The sequence below is a fragment of the Mus caroli genome, unplaced genomic scaffold (genome assembly GCF_978045245.1).
Source record: "Mus caroli unplaced genomic scaffold, Mus_caroli_1 scaffold_16, whole genome shotgun sequence".
Lineage (NCBI taxonomy): Eukaryota > Metazoa > Chordata > Mammalia > Rodentia > Muridae > Mus > Mus caroli.
In genome coordinates this window covers 19,113,657-19,131,673 of record NW_028227271.1, presented here as the reverse complement: position 1 = coordinate 19,131,673, position 18,017 = coordinate 19,113,657, and the positions used below count along the sequence as shown (strand labels likewise).

General features: G+C 37.7%; 1 protein-coding gene and 1 pseudogene across 1 annotated transcript in view; one reads left to right on the top strand and one right to left on the bottom strand.

Moving 5' to 3' along the window:
- Positions 1-17,965, bottom strand: part of Smc1b (structural maintenance of chromosomes 1B) — a 62,783-nt gene extending 44,818 nt beyond the window's left edge. Inside the window, exons 1-9 of the mRNA XM_021183942.2 lie at positions 17,832-17,965; positions 15,734-15,922; positions 13,866-13,978; positions 13,575-13,778; positions 9,839-10,077; positions 7,710-7,968; positions 6,749-6,889; positions 1,633-1,715; positions 455-662 (exon numbers count right to left, since the gene is read on the bottom strand). Of these exons, the coding sequence (XP_021039601.1) occupies positions 455-662; positions 1,633-1,715; positions 6,749-6,889; positions 7,710-7,968; positions 9,839-10,077; positions 13,575-13,778; positions 13,866-13,978; positions 15,734-15,922; positions 17,832-17,940 (1,545 nt within the window). The 5' untranslated portion in view covers positions 17,941-17,965. The remainder of the gene's footprint in view (positions 1-454; positions 663-1,632; positions 1,716-6,748; positions 6,890-7,709; positions 7,969-9,838; positions 10,078-13,574; positions 13,779-13,865; positions 13,979-15,733; positions 15,923-17,831) is intronic.
- LOC110310833 (large ribosomal subunit protein uL23 pseudogene) lies at positions 2,633-3,091 on the top strand (annotated as a pseudogene).
- Positions 17,966-18,017: the final 52 nt, after the last annotated feature.

Here is an 18,017-nt window from a genome sequence, read left to right as displayed (position 1 = left end):
AATGATGCTGTAAGGCTAATACTCCATGTAACAGGATAGCACTGTATTTTGGCTAAAGTCCTTAGTATGAAAGACTCTGGGTACAGAGAGAAAATGAACATATGGCAGCGATACCTGTTAAAAATTATGAAGAACTTGAACATAGGGGTTTCTTGTTGAAAGGACCAAGATTACTTCATACTATGTTTCCTCTGGGGATATCAGCCATAATGTATACTGGCTAGGTACTATGTTCATGAAAAAGTTTCTTCTCAATACTTACTTACAAATACAATTTGAAATTATTTATCTCTTACTCTATTTACTATTATATTTTAAATATAAATTGTCAAATACAAAACACAACATTTCTAAAATAATTCTGCTTCCTTACAACAGTTATATTTCCAATCTCAAGTAAGGATACTATTTTTAGGAATGAGAGAGCACAGCCTTTAAAATTCATTCCAATTACCACAGAATCTGGGTAAAGTCTTTTAAGGTGTTCCAGAACTTCTGCTCTTTTCTGCTGACGTTTTCCCTCATGGTTATCAATTCCAGCATTCTGCAATTCATTTCTAATAAGACTCAATTCTTCATTAACTTCAGACATTCTTGATTTCGTATTTTCAATTTCTTTTATCAGGGCCTCTTCTTGCTGTTTTTTATCTTCCAAGCAATCCCTACAACAGTAACAAGAATAACAACTGAAAAACCAGTTTGTTAAAACATAAAACAGTCTGGTCTGGCACTCTATGAAAAATGTAGTAGTGCTCTATCAATTAAAAAAAAAAAAAAGCCGGGCAGGGGTGGTGCACGCCTTTAATCCTAGCAGTTGGGAGGCAGAGGCAGGCAGATTTCTGAGTTTGAGGCCAGCCTGGTCTACAGAGTGAGTTCCAGGACAGCCAGGGATACACACACAGAGAAACCCTGTCTCGAAAAACCTAAAAAAAAAAAAAAAAATTAAATAAAAAAACAAAACAAAACATACCCAACACTAAACAGACAAAAGAGCTTTTTGGTCATTCCTGTTCATTTGAAGATACATATTTCTGGTTACTATGAGAGTAAGGGTAGATCAATATAAGCCAGAGCAACCATCACATCCTTAATATCAATGTAAACTCAACTAAACTTCCTTAGTGGTAGACTGAATACCATGAATTAGCTTTCAAGACACAATTAATTACCATTTAAAAAAATCTTAGGTTTATTTTTATTTTATGTGTATGAGTGTTTGCCTGTATGTATATCTGTGAACATCTATGTAGTTAGTGCCTATGGAAGCCAGAAGAGAACATCAGATCCCCTGGATCTGGAACTACAGGTAGTTGTGAGTCCAACCACCATGTGGGTGCTTCAAATCAAAATCAGTCCTCTGCAAGAGCAGCCAGTGTTCTTAACTACTGAGCACCTCTCCAGCACCCACAATTCATTATTTATTTATGAAATGTCAATGTCAAAAGATTTAAGTTTTACCACTGCTACACATTTATATTTTCAAATTTTAAGTATAATTTTAAGTATAATTTTTAACAATCTATAAAGACAAAGAGTAGGAATATCACACATTAGTAACATTCATTCACTGCTTAGAGACTACACTGGATCATTTAGATATGAAAAAGTTACAAAGATTGTTTTCCTACTTACATGCACGTCTTTGTATATTCCTCCAATTTCTCTATTCGTTTTTTATGCTCTTCTATTTGCTCTTTTATTTGTTTTAGATTTCCCTACAATAGGAAGTAAACAAAGCTAATTACAACATTCTAAACTAATAAGATGACATATCTGGAATTTATTATGCTATACATTGTTAAAAGTTTGAAATCCATCAAATATGATTATATGAAAATATTTAGGGTGTGATGGCTTAGTAGATGCTTGCTGTCAAGCCAGATGAACTCTTTTCAACCACTGAATATAAGAGAAGGAAAGAGCCAATGCTCTCAAGTTGTTTTCTGACTTCTACAGTACATCACAGTGTGCTTGGGCATGCATGGACACACACACAAATATATAAATAAATGAATTTAAAAATTAAGAGAAAATATAAAAGAAAAACTAATTTTGAAAAGGTCAGCTAACATAAAGCTTTTATAGTTAATAGACTGAGGATCAAATCAGACTGTATTTTGCTGGAATATTTGGTCTCCGGTGATTTTACTGGTAAATTCAAATTTCAAGTACATTTTTAAATATCTCTTGATTTATTTATCTTATGTTTATGAGAAGTGTTTTGTCTACATGTATGTCTGTACACCACATTCCTATCTGGTGTCCACAAAAGAGGGTGTCAGATCCTCTGGAACAAGAGTTATTAGTTAGTATAAGCCACCATATATGTGCTGGAAATAAATCCTCAAAGATTCACAAGTGCTCTCTCTCTCTTCAGTTCAAAAACATTTTCAACTACCTACACAGTTCATATTTATCTTTCAAACTAATCCATTCACTGGCTTCCATGTGGTAGAAACTAGAGGTATAATAATGTGTGGGATAGTTCCTGTCCTCAAGAAAATAAGTGATTACAATACAGTACTTAAGTATCACCATGATGCAAGAAATACAGGGCAGGGGAAGGATATAGGGAACTTTCAGGATAGCATTTGAAATGTAAATAAAGAAAAATATCTGCTTTTTCTCCAAGATGGCACCGAAAGCGAAGAAGGAAGCTTCTGCCCCTCCCAAAGCCGAAGCCAAAGTGAAGGCCTTGAAAGCCGTGCTGAAAGGAGTCCACAGCCACAAAAAGAAGAAGATCCGAATGTCACCCACCTTCTGGCGGCCCAAGACTCTGTGGTTCTGGAGGCAGTCAAAATATCCTCAAAAGAGTGCGCCCAGGAAAAACAAGCTTGACCACTATGCTATCATCAAATTCCCACTGACCACTGAGTCAGCCATGAAGAAAATAGAGGACAACAACACTCTTGTGTTCATTGTGGATGTCAAGGCCAACAAGCATCAGATCAAGCAGGCTGTCAAGAAGCTCTATGACATTGATGTGGCCAAAGTCAGTACCATGATAAGGCCCGACGGAGAGAAGGTGTATATTTGCTTGGCTCCTGATTATGATGCCCTAGATGTTGCCAACAAGATTGGGATCATCTAAACTGAGTCTACATGGCTAATCTAAATATACACTTTTTTTTTCACCATAAAAAAAAGAAAAGAAAATATCTTAAAAAAAAAAAAAAGAAAGAAATACAGGGCAACTAACAGGCACAAGGAGAGGACTTCATGCAAGGCTTGCTCTATTTGTCCTTTATCATTAAGTCCAAATACTGTCACCTGAGAAATACAGGTTCTAAGATGCCTAAAAAATAGCACTGAATCCTAGACATACCATGTTTTCTTCTATGCAAGTACACCAACCACACAATAACAATAAACAGAATACATCAATGCAAGTTATTTATGAATTATTTATTTTCTGAATTTCCCATTTAGTTAGCCAGGGATAAAACTGAAAGGGGAGCTTTAACTTCCCAGGGAAGAGACACTGGATGGATGGGGAGTGTAGTCTTCAACTAGTTTTAGATTTTTAACCTTTAACCTTTCTTCCATCTACTCAACAATAATCCATGAAGCAAACATCTATTGTGCTAGGTGCCAGAGTTACAAAAATGACCAAGATGAGCTGAGATGACTCACACGATTACTCAAATATGACCACCTTAGTTCAAATCCCCACATAAAGTCAAGAGTGGTTGTGCATACCTATAGCCCCAGTGCTATTTAGACAGACAGAATAATTGCTAGGGATTGCAGGCTGCTACCCTAGCTCCAGGTTCAGTAAGAAACCTTGTCTCAAGGATATTAGGAGAGTGATGAAGCAAGATACTTGCTATGTTCTTCTGAGCTCTGCACCAATACAAACAGGCACATGAACTCACCTGCACATACATACACATGTATATATCTCCCTCCAAAATAAGGTAAGACAGCTTCTTTTCTAATGGAATGCACACATTGAAATTAAGAAGCCCAACATTGAAATTCTACTATCTCACTTAAGCCCATTTAGAGGTGGGAATGGCAGTACACCCTTCTACTCCCACTACTCAGGGGTCTAAGGAAGGCAGACCTCTGTGAGGCAAAGCCAGCTTGGTCTACATGGTGAGTTCCAGGCCAGCCAGGGACTCATAGTGAGACATTGTCTCAGAGAGGTAAGAAAAAAGAAAAGAAAAGAAAAGAAAAGAAAAGAAAAGAAAAGAAAAGAAAAGAAAAGAGAAAAAAAGGTCTATTCAGGGGCTAGAGAAATAGCTCAGTGATTACAAGAAATTACTGCTTTTGCAGATGGAAACTCAGGAAGAAACATGTTTGTAATGTTACAGGAGGCCAATACAACAGATCAAAGAAAGGAAAACAGGAAGAAAAATTGATCAACAACTCAGGTAAAGAAAGGAAAACAGGAAGAAAAACTGAGCAACAACTCAGGTAGGCCCATGTAGGTCACCTAAGAACTTTGACTTAAAACTTTTATGTATAACTTGGGAAGCCTCTGGAGAATTTAAAGAGCCAATTTCATGATTTGACTTACTGAATGCATTAACTGGCTGCTATGCTAAGACCACTGTGTAGGATAAACAGTGGTAGCCAAGGAAGCTGGTACACTACTGAACTGATCCAAACCAAAAGTATAGTAACATGGACAAAAGTGATAGTAGGAATGCAAAAACATAGACTCTATTTTTGACCTGAGCAACTATTAAAATGAAACTGTCATAACTGGAGACATGAAAGACTGCGGAACACATTTTGGTGAGAAGATTGGAAGTTCAGTTTGGGGTCTAAGATTGATTGAGATGTTTGCTCAACACCTAACCTGAAGAATCTGAAGTAGTAGCTGGAAAAACACATGGTTGGAGTTCTGAAGGTCTGAGAGCTACATGTTCAAATTTTTAGAGCAGTGTTTAAATATGTATGACTATAAATCACCAAGTCAGTAAATACAGGTAAAAGAAAACCAAAAGCTTAGAAACAACCACCACAAATTGGACTTACAGCAGCACTTAGCATGCTATATACACAAATATCAGGGTGGCTCAGAGAAACTTTATAATGTGATCAACCATTATTGTTGGATGTGCAATAACAGTAATCTTATACCCAATCCTTAGTCTTTAGAAAAGGAGTATTGAAATATTAAGAGAGAGTGACTATTAAGTTTGTCCTTCACTGTGAGCTTGACTTTATGGTGTGATTTGTCTTGTGCACCTAGCTCTTTAAGGATCCCCAGTTGTTAGTCAACTGTCCCTTTAAGAATTCTTAGCTGTTAGAACTGCTTGATGCTATGATCTTTAGTGTTGGTTGCCTCTTGGATTCTGGGAACAGGATATGATATAAAAAAGCCAGCTGAGGCTAAGATTTGGAAGTGAGTTGATCTAGCAGAGTGAGAAGAGAAGGCAGTTGGTGGAGAAGATATTGTTCAGAGACAACTGAGTCAGGAGAAACTGAGCTGAGCAGATAGGCCAGAACAGTTGTTATAGTTTGGAGCTGATAGTATTGGAAAAACTGGGAGAAGGAACTGTCTAAGTAGACTGTTGGGAACTAAGGATGGAATGGTTGGGAGAAAGAGATGACAGTTGGGAAAGACATTAGCTTCAGGGATCTTTCTCTTTCCCCTCTATCCATCTTTCTCTCCTATCATTACTTTTCCTGACTGTATATACAAATGCAAAATGTAAAGCTCCCCACCCCAATCTAATAAATTGTTTACTGAGACTATACACAAGAAGTAAAGAGCAAGCTAGGCTAGAAATGAAGTCTTACTCTGTGGAAGAATATAATGCTATCTTAACACTTGTTCCCAACATAGACTGACTAGCTCTCCTCTTGGGCAACATATTTGAGGAATGATTCCAGAACCCATGATTGTTCACATAATTTACATATACTCAAATCCTTATATAAAATGACAGAGTATTCGCATAAAATTGACACATATCTTCTTATGTACTTGAAATAGTCTCTGTAAGATTTACAATACCTAGTAAAATGTAAATGTTATTTTTTTTCCTACAACGTAGTGATTTATTTTAAAGGGTTCCCATAGGTATGTTTACAAAGCACTGTTTGTGCAAAGCACAGGAAGCAGAAGATGAAAGAGAAGGTGGACTCAGTGGACTGGGTGTGACAGATGGGAGAAGGCTGATGGAACTCTCCACTGTGCAGGGAACTGAGCACAGCAGGCTGGTACTAAGCATCCCACGATTGCTAGAAGCAATGCAGGCGGCAGCCAGGGGCTGCTCCGGAAGGGTAAATGTTATATTGATAGGTATTATATTGTATTGCCTAGGGAGTGACAAAAAGTACTAAAACAATGTTCAGTAAACATTTCTACCCTGAGTACTGTTGATCCTCAGTTGAATCCACATCTTTAAGACCCACAGATACAGAGAGCTAAATGTATTTAATGTCCCCACTCTCCCCATCCTCCTCCTCCTCACACTACTGAACTAAAGTGCATGCTCATCACCATATAGATGCACAGAAAACATTTCTTGAACACATATATGAAGGCATGGCCTACTCTAACTATAAAAGTGCATATAAATAAAAATTCTAAGAACAGAGAAACCAGAATTATTTTGCTGTGTTTGGGATATCAGTGTTCTAAAACTAAGCTATATACTCCTAGCCCCTCAGAATTTTAAAAATTTCTTGTGTTTGATATAAATCCACTTATATATTGAAAAGGTAATATAAAGGGAAACAACATCTTATGGCAATTAATTCTAAACTATGACTATAGAATCCATGGTACCTGAGTGTCTCCATGCCTCCTCTTTTCAAATGCAAGTCTTTCTTTTTCTGCCTTCTGTTCCCACTGCAGTTTTTCCAGTTGTTGTGTCATTATACCAACCTTCCGTCTGACTTGCTCCTTAAGCAGTTTGTAATGATCCAGCTATATAAATAGCATTGACATATTACTCACCTCAATGAAATTATATAACATCCTGTTCTCATCAAAATCTTTATACAAATTAGATCATAATTAGCCATCTTCTCCAGGTAAAATATGTGAACTTAATATGAGAAAACTTCCTTATTAAAAACTCTTTAGATAGTATAATGAAGTAGTCAAGACAAACTCTATAATAAGGTCTTTGATAGAAAATCTAGGGAAGAAAACAATCTAGAGAAAATGGTATTTTACTTTTCTAACTATTTTGGTGTATGTATAGTGTGATACAAGATTAGCATAACTCAATGAAAGAGATGAATAGTGATACTTTAATTGAAAGACTATTTGAAAACTGACTTACATGTTTTTGGCTAGCTGTATGTTTTACTGATTAATAATTTTAATCTTGTATATGGCATTACACTGACTATTAACATATCACTGAAAAGTTAAAATCATCTTAGTTCCCTTGTCAATTAAGTTTTTTCAAAGTCACATATATCTGATCTTTACATTTATATATCTAAGAGAGAATTGTTTTATTTTTAAAATAGTAACAATTACTTAACTTGAATTACTATATAATTCCAGGCTTTAATTAATTTATAAATGTTATAACACCACCTAACTATATGATGGAAAAATACCTTAGTATCAAGATTAAATTTAGATTCGGTGGACAGATTTAAAAAAGCTAATTCCTACAATTTACATTCTAGGGATAATCTTAATACATTATCATAGGGGTTATCTCTTATTTTTTTCTAATTTAAAACTGAAACAATAAAAAATGTTTCCAGTATTTTCATTTTTTTTTCACCTGACTATTTTCCAATTCAATGTCTCGCCCTTTTTGTAAGATTTTCTCTTCCATCTGCTTTTCAAAACTTTTCCATGCTCTATCCAAATCAGCCAGTTCTGCCACTAAGGCTCGTATGCCATCTTCCTGCTTAGAACATTGTTTTTCATTGTCTGTTATCAATTTCTTAGACAAATCTAATTTTTTTAGATGATGAGAAGTGTTTTCTTTAGCTTTAATGTACTGAGGCCTCTTCTGATTTAAAATTGCTTCAACAGATCTAAAAAGGAAAAATATTTTTTATTTTTAGCATATAAGCAAGTATTATTATTTTATTCATATTTTTATTTTCTGGAGTCAGGGTTTCACTATGTAACCCCTGTTATACTGGAACTAGCTATGTACACAAAGCTGGCTTTGACTGCAGTGATCGTCCTGTCTCTGCCTCCCATGTGCCAGGACGAAAGGCATGAATATGAATCACCAACCCTGGCCAAAATGAAAGCAATTTTGATCAAATAATATTCAAAATTATATTATAAAAATTAGCTTGCAGAGATTGTTAGGCATATCTGTAGTTGCCAGAGAAAACAGTACTATTGAGATTCTGGGTTTTTTTTTTATTTTTGCTGGTGGTAGTAGCATACACCTTTAATCACAGCACTTGGGAGGCCAAGGCAGGAGGATCTCTGAGTTCAAGGCAAGCCTGGTCTACAAAGCAAGATTTAGGACAGCCAGGACTACACAGAGAAACCCTCTCTCTCAAACAAACAAACAAACAAAAAACAGTACATTTCCCCTTGAGAAACAATTTTATACTTATAATACAGTTCTGTATAATTTATCTTCTTTTAAAATCTATGGATTTTTAAATTACTTAGGCTAGGGATCTAGAAAGGTGGCTTAGGAGTTGACAGTACTCTCTCAGAGAGGACCAGAATTAAATTCCCCTAGACATGTTGGATGGCTCATAACTATCGGTAATTCCAGCTCCAGGAGATCTTACACTTCCAGAGGCACCTGCACTTTGTATACACATATACATATACAAACATAATTTACAATCTAAAAATTACGTAAGTCACCACTTTTCCTTCCCACTCCACAATAGTTGTCTGACACATTTGGAATACAGTTAGTGTATGGTCCCAGTTTGCAATCCATTTGGTATCCTTAACTCTAGTACATCAGTTTTTAGATTTTTGTTTACATTAAGGTTCACTCTTGGTATAATAGTTTAATTTTGACAAATTCATAGTTTAACCACTTTAAAAAAAATACCCCTCTGTTTCTGCTATTCAGCTCTCCCCTCTTCTTGCAACTGCAGACTATATTAATGTAATATATTAATAGGAGAAATAGCATGGGAACATGAGAGAAAGGCATGATCTTTATAACTTCTCTGTGTATCTAGACACATTCCCAACTAAAATGTTTACTTTATAAAGTTGATTTCCACCAGAGATGGTGGTGTACACTTTTAATCCCAGCACTCAGGAGTCAGAGGCAGGCAAATTCCTGTGCGTTTGAAGGCAGCCAGGGCTACACAGTGAGACTATGTCTAAAACAAAACAGAACAGAACAAAACAAAATACATTTTTTTTTTTTTTTTTGGTTTTTCGAGACAGGGTTTCTCTGTGTAGCCCTGGCTGTCCCGGAATTCACTCTGTAGACCAGGCTGGCCTCGAACTCAGAAATCCACCTGCCTCTGCCTCCCAACTGCTAGAATTAAAGGCGTGCGCCACCATGCCCAGCTCAAAATACAAATTTTTAAAAATTTAATTTCTAAGCTGAGAATATAGCTCAGTGGTAAAGTACTTGCCTACCAAGTGTGAAGCTATAAGTTCAGTCCCCAGTACTGTCTCCTCAAACACATCAACTTCTAAATATCAATAACATTTTCCCCATTTACATGAAACACAGTTGGGTAAGTATATTTGCTGACAAAATGAGCCTGATTTCAGTTCCTAGAACCTACATGGTTAAGAGGAGAGAACTGACTTTCGCAGGCTATCCTCTGGCCTCCACATGCATGTTTTAGTAAGCATGAGTTGGTGCATAAGTATACACACATAACACATGAAACCACACTTAGATTAAATAAAAGCCATAAACAATTTTAACTGCTAACATTTATTTTAAAAACTTACTTCAGTTCTTTTGCTGTTTGCTGTAGTTGTCTAGTTAACATTCCATAATCCTTTTTCTTAGCTTTAAATATGTTTTCATGGTGAGAAAGAGTGTCTTTTACAACACTTAAATTCCCGTCCATTTGCTCTAATTCAGTGTTTAAAACATTGATTTTTTCCTCATTATAATATAGTTGGAAAAGCATCAGTTGTATCTTGTTTATTTTCAATTCTTCAAGGAGATTTTGGTAATGTTCTGCCTATACATGGATAGGGCAAGGTAAAGAGCACACGGTTAAGCTTCTCTTCATGAACTCAATCACTGTATTAACACACTATCTCTAATGAAATGTCGTATAAAGAATAATCTCTTCCCTGCTTTCTCACTCTCCTTATCTGAGAAAGGGACATGGTCTCATGTGGCCCAGCGAGGCTCAGACCTGCTATGCAACTGAGGATGACCTTGAATTCCTGATTTTCCTGTCTCCCTACCAAGTGCTAGAATTCTAGGTGTGCGCCACCACATCCAGCCAAGACAGTATTCCTGGACAAAAGTACAATTATTTGGAGGTTTCTGTCTAGATTTCCAAAATAAACCAGCAACCAAAAGATAAGTCTGCATTCATGCACTTAGAGACCAGGCTGTGACAGTAAAGTGGCACCTGCTAGCATGGGTCGTCAGAAAGTCTGACAAGTCCCTAACATTGCTGGAATCTGCTTCTTTACCGTAACTGAAAGGAGATTAAATAAATAAGTCCATAGCCACTTCACAGTAAATGATTCTAAGTAGAATTCTTGCTCTAAAAAATAATTTTTTTTCGAGACAGGGTTTCTCTGTGTAGCCCTGGCTGTCTTGGAACTCACTCTGTAGACCAGGCTGGCTTTGAACTCAGAAATCCGCCTGCCTCTGCCTCCCAAGTGCTGGGATTAAAGGCGTGCGCCACCACTGCCTGGATGGATTATTATAATTGTCTTTATAAAAATGTTTTAAATTCTGCCCTTCTATAAGCTATTTCAGTATGTTGTGAATACTATGTTCTGACTTACTGTTCACACCTTTATAGATATATAATACACACACACACACACACACATATATATATACACACACATTCATAATATGAAGAAACTGAGCAATACTACTAATGAAGAATACATCCACCTTTCATTTATTTTCTCAAATATTTACTGAGTACTACATGTCAGATTTTGCCCTATGTGTTGGGAATATATATGGTAAAGAATGAAATGAGATAAACCATCCCTGTTTTTATAAATTTTATATTCCAGTTTTTCTAATAGAGGGCAGAGGACTCAGAGACTACTAAAAAAGCAAACAAAAATAAACAAGGGAGTTTTATATAGAAGTGTATGTAACAAAATAAAATTAGTAATATAATTTTTAAAATACTTAAATTAGTATGTTGTGCTCTGAACAACAAGCACTTAATGAAGAAATGGTTTGGGGAAAGCTTGAGTTGCAATGTATCATCCATGTAAAAAACTCAGAAATCTTTGTGAGAATCCAACTACCATCTATTAAGCAAGACATTAAAGATTAAGCAAAATATACAGTGTTGTTCTTTTGATTTTTTTTTTGGAAAAATGTAGTTATTTTTCATTAAGTACATTTATTGAAAGAATACTGATTTATATAATTATATAATAAATAACTTGCTAAATGCATTAAAATGTTAGATATGTAAACATGAAAAGAGCTTAAATAATTAAAAATTTATGAGTTTTAGACCCGAAGAGATAGCTCAGCAGTTAAGAACACTGGCTGTTCTTCCAGAGGACTGGGTTCAATTCCCAGCTCCTACATGATGGCTAACAGTTTGCAACTCAAGTTAGAGAGGATCCATTTGCCCTCTTCTGGCCCCTACAGGCACATGGCATACATATACACATTTACTCAAAACACCCATGCATATAAAGAAGTAAAGTTGGAATATTTGTCCAGCATGGCCTTGGTGGAGACAGAATGACATGGTTTCTGCCACTGGGACAGGGCCAGTCAGTGGACATGGACTTCCGTGAGTGTCAATGGCTGCCATGGGCATAAGGCTTGTTTATATAATAATGTACATATTTTCACATTCCTTCGAGGAATGTCCTCTCTGTTAACAACTCCATAACCTGAGACAGCATTAGCCCAGGAGGTGTGGCTAATGTCTTAGTAAAATGGTAAACAGTGGGACCTTAACAGCACTTAGGACTGTGGAAAAGAACTCTAAAAACATGAGTTTGAAAATATATAATTTTAGGGCAGGAGAGATGGCTCAGTGGTTAAGGGCACTGACTGCTCTTCCAAAGATCCTGAGTTCAATTCCCAGCAACCACATGGTGGCTCACAACCATCTATAATGGAATCAGTTGTCTTCTTCTAGTGTGTCTGAAGACAGCTACAGTGTACTCGTTAATCCTATATGCTTAACAGAGGTAGGCAGATATCTGAGTTCTTTTACAATGTTAAAATAAAATGTGTGCTTGCTGTTTCCTAAGAATTTAGGGGCTGGGAATGCTGATTCATAAGATAATCAAAAGGGATCCTGGAATAAATAGCTGAATTGATATGTCAATAGAAAGCTGGGCTTTGGTCTGCATGAAATGAGCTAGCAGAAAGGAATAGCAGTTAGTTCTTCTTTAGATTTTTTTTTCTAGAGAGGGCTGAGCTGTCTGGAGATCTCTGGAGATCAAAAAGAGCTCTTCAAGATTTTTTTCTAACAGGATTTCTGACTTTAGTCTGAAAATCCATAGAGAGCAAACACGGTTCTTTTAGAATTTTTCATAGCTCTTTTAGAATTTTTTCTAGGAATCCTAGCAAGAAATACTTAGGGAGCTGACACAGCTCTTTTAGAATGTTTTCTAACAGCTATCCAAAAACCCATGAGCTATCCAGATAGCTTTTATAATTTTTTATTAGCAGAGAGAGCTGTCTCAACCAGAGATTTTAGAATTGTAAGAAAAAGCTGTCTAGAGCGCACACATGTGAGAGAGAGAGAGAGAGAGAGAGAGAGAGAGAGAGAGAGAGAGAGACCCATGATTGTTTCTTTTCACTGCTCTCAAACACCCCTCTCTCAAGAACTCAGACCTAGCTGAGGTTGGTCCCTGGCAAACATAAAATAAAATATAATAAATACTGGTAATGTAATTTATTATGAAAAACTCTTAGTGACCGTCTAGCACTTTTACAAATGTACAAGAGTTAAGACCCAAAAGTGCTGAGTACCTCTGCTTATAGGCAGATATATAAAAAGTTTATCTTGGGGCAGCAAGATGCTATAGCAAGTAAGAATGCTTGCTGCCAAGCCATATATTTAGTTTCCAGGAATCATGGGGTGAAATACTTGAATTTTGCAAGGTATCCTGTAACATACACAGATCTGAACATGCTTGCACACGCACTCACTAAATGTTTGAAACTATTTACCATTTTTTAAAAAAATTTCCTACTGAATATCAGACTTTGTTTCACATTATTGATGGAATCTTTTAGTAGCCCACAGCTAATAAAGTGGGTTTTTTGTTTGTTTTAATTTTTTTGAGACAGACTTTCTCTGTATAGCCCTGGTTGTCCTGGAACTAGCTCTGTAGACCAGACTAGCCTCAAACTAAGAGATCTGCCTGCTTGTTTCTTGTGAGTGCTAGAATTAAAGGTGTGCACCACCATGTCTGGATAATAACTTAAATTTTTAACATATTTTTTCCATTTAGTATATATTTACTAACTGGTAACATTTTCAGGACACCTTACCTCTTCTTTCTCTATTTTTGCATGCTTCCGTTCTGCAGCTACATTTTTTTTCACGTTAAAATGAAATTGTGCATCTTCTTCAGCTTTTTGTAATTTCTTTTTCTTTGCCTCATATTCTCCTATAAATTCTCCTGAAGTACTGATTTCTTCAAAAAACTGGGTTCTCTCTTTGGGCTTTTTCATGGATATTGACTCTACAGTTCCCTATTAGTAACAGTAAAGCACAACAGCATGTAAGATGTGGTAACATGTTTTTAAAATGAATCAAATAAAATGAGTACAACTGCTTACCTGAAAAACTAGACAGTTCTGTGCTTTGACTATTATGCCTATGTTTTCCAACTGGGCTACATACACAGAACGACTCACAGGTTTGTCCCCAAAATGAAATTCTGAGCACCCCCCTAAAGTAAACAAAATAAGCTGTTCAGTCTTATTGAAATGACTAGTTTTACAATAATGTAACTAATATATTTATAAATAAACTCATTTACTCAACAAATATTACATACTAAAGGATCTCAAAGAGTTCATATCTTAGAGATATAAACAAAATATTAAAATAAAATAGCATGTGAGAAAGTAGTATCAGAAAGGAGTGAAAACAGGTAGGGCAGTGGTGGCACACGCCTTTAATCCCAGCACTTGGGAAGCAGAGGCAGGTGGATTTCTGAGGCCTAGGTCTACAGGACAGCCAGGGCTACACAGAGAAACCCTGTCTTGAAAAACTAAAAAAAAAAAAAAAAAAGAAAGAAAGGAGTGAAAAAGATGGAAAAGAAAGATGGTTGGGTTGTTTCTGCATGTGGGGGAAAGTACTGCTTTTTTTTTTTTTCCTTAGTTTTTCAAGACAGGATTTGGCTTTTCTGGAACTTGATTTGCAGCTCAGGGTGGCCTTGACACCACAGAGATCTGCCTGCCACTGCTTCCCGAGTGTTGTATCACAATGCCCAGCTGGTATTACACTTCTTAATACAGTGAACAAAAGAATTTTTATTAAAACGAAGAATTCTCATTTAAAACGTCAAAGGGTAGGTATGGTGACATGGGTAGGTGTGGTGACATGGCCTACAGTCCTAGCTCCTTTAGGAGGATCACTTGAGCTTATGTTGTGTTAACAACATACTGAGAGCCCTCACAACTGATAAATGTCCAAAAGGAAATGAGAAAATTGTCCAATGACTACTCCAAATAATAAAATGCAAAAATACTTAAATTATGTTTCTAAACATATATATAATTTAAGTTAGTAATACAGTTTTCTCTCTTTAGAAATGTAGTAAAGTCAGACATAACAGTGCATGTTTGCAATGTCTGTACTTTAGAGCCTGAGTAGGATTGTGAGCTAAAGGTCAGCCTGGACTACAAGACCCTGTCAAGAAAGGGAATGAGGGAAGGAAGGAAGGTGGGAGTATATTTTTTAGTGAAATAGAAACAGCAACAAGAAACAACAATACAATATATACCTACTTTTTATAACTCTATAAAGTTCAAGCATGATATATTTATTACAGATTAGACATAATAGTTTATTAGAGTAACAGAGAATCCATGAATAATAATAAACATGTATTTAAGTGTATACACGCCAAAAATATACATGTAATTATTTACTAACAAGCAAAGAGAAGCTGAGGAAGAAGTCGTATGATGTATCCATGTTAGAGGTAGGCTCCTTCCTTCATCTTAAGCAAGTATCCAAGTATAAAAAATGTTACTTGACAGTAAGAGTATAGAACAAGTGAGTCAGCTTAAGCAAGAGTCTTAACAGGAAATAAAACAGGTACTGTTATATGCTTCTAAGAAAAAGAAATCTTGCTGGGCGTGGTGATGTACGCCTTTAATCCCAGTACTCAGGAAGCAGAGGCAGGCGGATTTCTGAGTTTGAGGCCAGCCTGGTCTACAAAGTGAGTTCCAGGACAGCCAGAGCTACACAGAGAAACCCTGTCTCAAAAAAAAAAAAAAAAAAAAAAAAAGAAAGGAAGGAAGGAAGGAAGGAAGGAAGGAAGGAAGAAAGAAAGAAAGAAAGAAAGAAAGAAAAAAAGAAAGAAAGAAGTCTTGTACTCACTATACCAGTGATTAGTAAGTCGCAGACTTCCAAGAGTGAGCAGGCGATCAGACCCTGAACTATAATTTACACACACACACACCCCTCTCTCTACCTCGGATAATCCTTGTGAACGTTTTCTCTTCTCCACTGTCCTCTATGTATATAATTGTCACACTTGCAGAGGAAGAAACAGGTTTTCCAGTATGTGCTCCATGAATAAGTTCTTGAATGTTTTTTACTCTTAAATTAGTTGTTTTTTCTCCCATTACAAAACTAAGTGCATCCATTACATTAGATTTTCCTGGAGAAGAAAAGAGTTTTAAAGATTCATTCTTAATGACTGAAAACCTTCTCTGAGCCAAAGAAATCAAACTACCAATAGAAGTGAAATATAACCAATATGCAAGTCTCAGAAATCTTGTCTGGTCACTGTTCAAAATCGATGTGACTAAAAAACTCCAAGTAGGTGTTCTGTTTCTTTCATGTAGCTGTGGCAGCGTGGTATGAATGTAAGGATATAAATACATGAATCGAAAATGAATTAAGTGAATAAAATTAAAACAAACATGAATCTCCGCACTCTCCCATTACTGGATATCACACTAGAGCAAACCATTTAACAACTCTATTTTAGTAACTCCCATTTTATAGAGAAATGATTGCATAAACATTTCAACAGCACACTATACCTCTATACTTAAAAAATTGAAAATGCTAAATGAATGTACAATCTTCTAAAGAATAAGACTGCTAGAATCTTCAGGATTTTTATACTTGGATCTGGACAAGGGTTCTACAATTTCTTGGTAATAATGGCTCGTGGTGCCTAAACTTGGCGAGGCATGACTAGAATTAAATATGTGCTTCCTTCTAGGAGTCTGGAATTTTGGTATGTGCCATCTCCCTGTGCACTGAGTCCATGAGACCTTTGATAGGTGATATTTCAACATGAGAACATACTGCTGAAGGAATTTATCTTTTCCCACGGCTGAGTTTGCTTTGGACCTCTCAACTGTAATGCATAATCACCCCCGAGTAAACAATATGTCAAACACTGAAGGATCTCCTAGTAAATCATTAAACCACAGGGAGATTTTCACCCAATGGGAGATTTGCTATATAAGGAATATTAAAGATGAGTCTGTTCTATCAAAACTATAAAACTTTTAAGTGCTCAGACTGCAGACATCTGCTGTGACTGATTTAGGAAAACTATTCTAGAAATTATCGTTGGGGCTCTAAAATTCCCTTTAGTTCTTCCTATTAACTATGCTCGGGTTACAAGTGTTTTGTTTTGTTCCAACAAAGGCCAAATCCATTTCATTCTTAGTACTTGCTGTTGCTGGGCTGAGATGGGGGTTGGGGGCGGAGATGGGACTACAGGGAAGGAAGGCAGGGGAAGGATGAGAACAGCCAGCAAGGGTTGGTGGCCCAGGATTCGGGGCTCTTGGGTCTAGTCCATTGGGAAACACTGAAACCTCAGGCCAGTGGTCTCCCAGGTCCCATTCTGGTCTACAGTGGGTAAAGGGGAGAGGGGGGTGGGTTTGATGGTGGGTTCTCGTCCCCCAACAACGGGGGGGGGGGAGGGTTCAGAGGTCCCTGGGTCCCCTCAGATAGGGAGGTGGGGGAGGGTTACAGATAGATGTGCTGGGCTGGGGAAGGGGCTTGGTTCCCTCAGACCAACACGAGGGCGGGGGCGGGGGCGTGGGTCCCCTCAGGCCTACAGCAGTCAACAGCAGGGGACTGGGGCGGCTCTGTTCCCTCAGGCCAACCAAGGATGGGGTGGGGGAACTCAAGATGACAGTCGGTCCTTGGGTTCCCTTGGGCCTACAGCCGTCAACAGTGGAGTCGGGGCAACAGGGGGGGGGGAGGCTGGGGGGCCTCGGTCTCCTCAGGCCAGCAATGGGCAATGGCTGACCCTGGCTTTCCTCAGGCCGACAGTGAGGGCCCTCGGTCTAACATGGGACCCTGGGTGCCCTAAGGTCTACAGGGGTCCTGGGTCCCCTCGGGACTACAACAGTCACAACGGAGTTGGGGTTTGTGGTCTCGGTTCTGGCAGACCCACAGGAGGCGACAACGAGGGATGGGGGGTGGCTCGGTCCCCTCAGGCTAACAACAGCCGAGAGTGGGTCCCTGGGTCCCCTCGGGTCTACAGCGGGCGACAGCGGCCCGTGGATCCCGAGGCCGTGGATTTCTGGGACGCTGGTTACCAGAGCCGTTGGGGCCGATGATGCAGGTGAACCTCTTGAAAGGGCCGATGACCTGGCGGCCTCGCCACGACTTGAAATTCTCCACGAGGAGCAGCTCAAGGTGCCCCATGGCTGCGCGCCGTGCCTCAGCCGCTTCCTCGTGCGCCCGTGAGAAAAAAAAAAAAAAAAAAAAACGCGGGAAGAAAT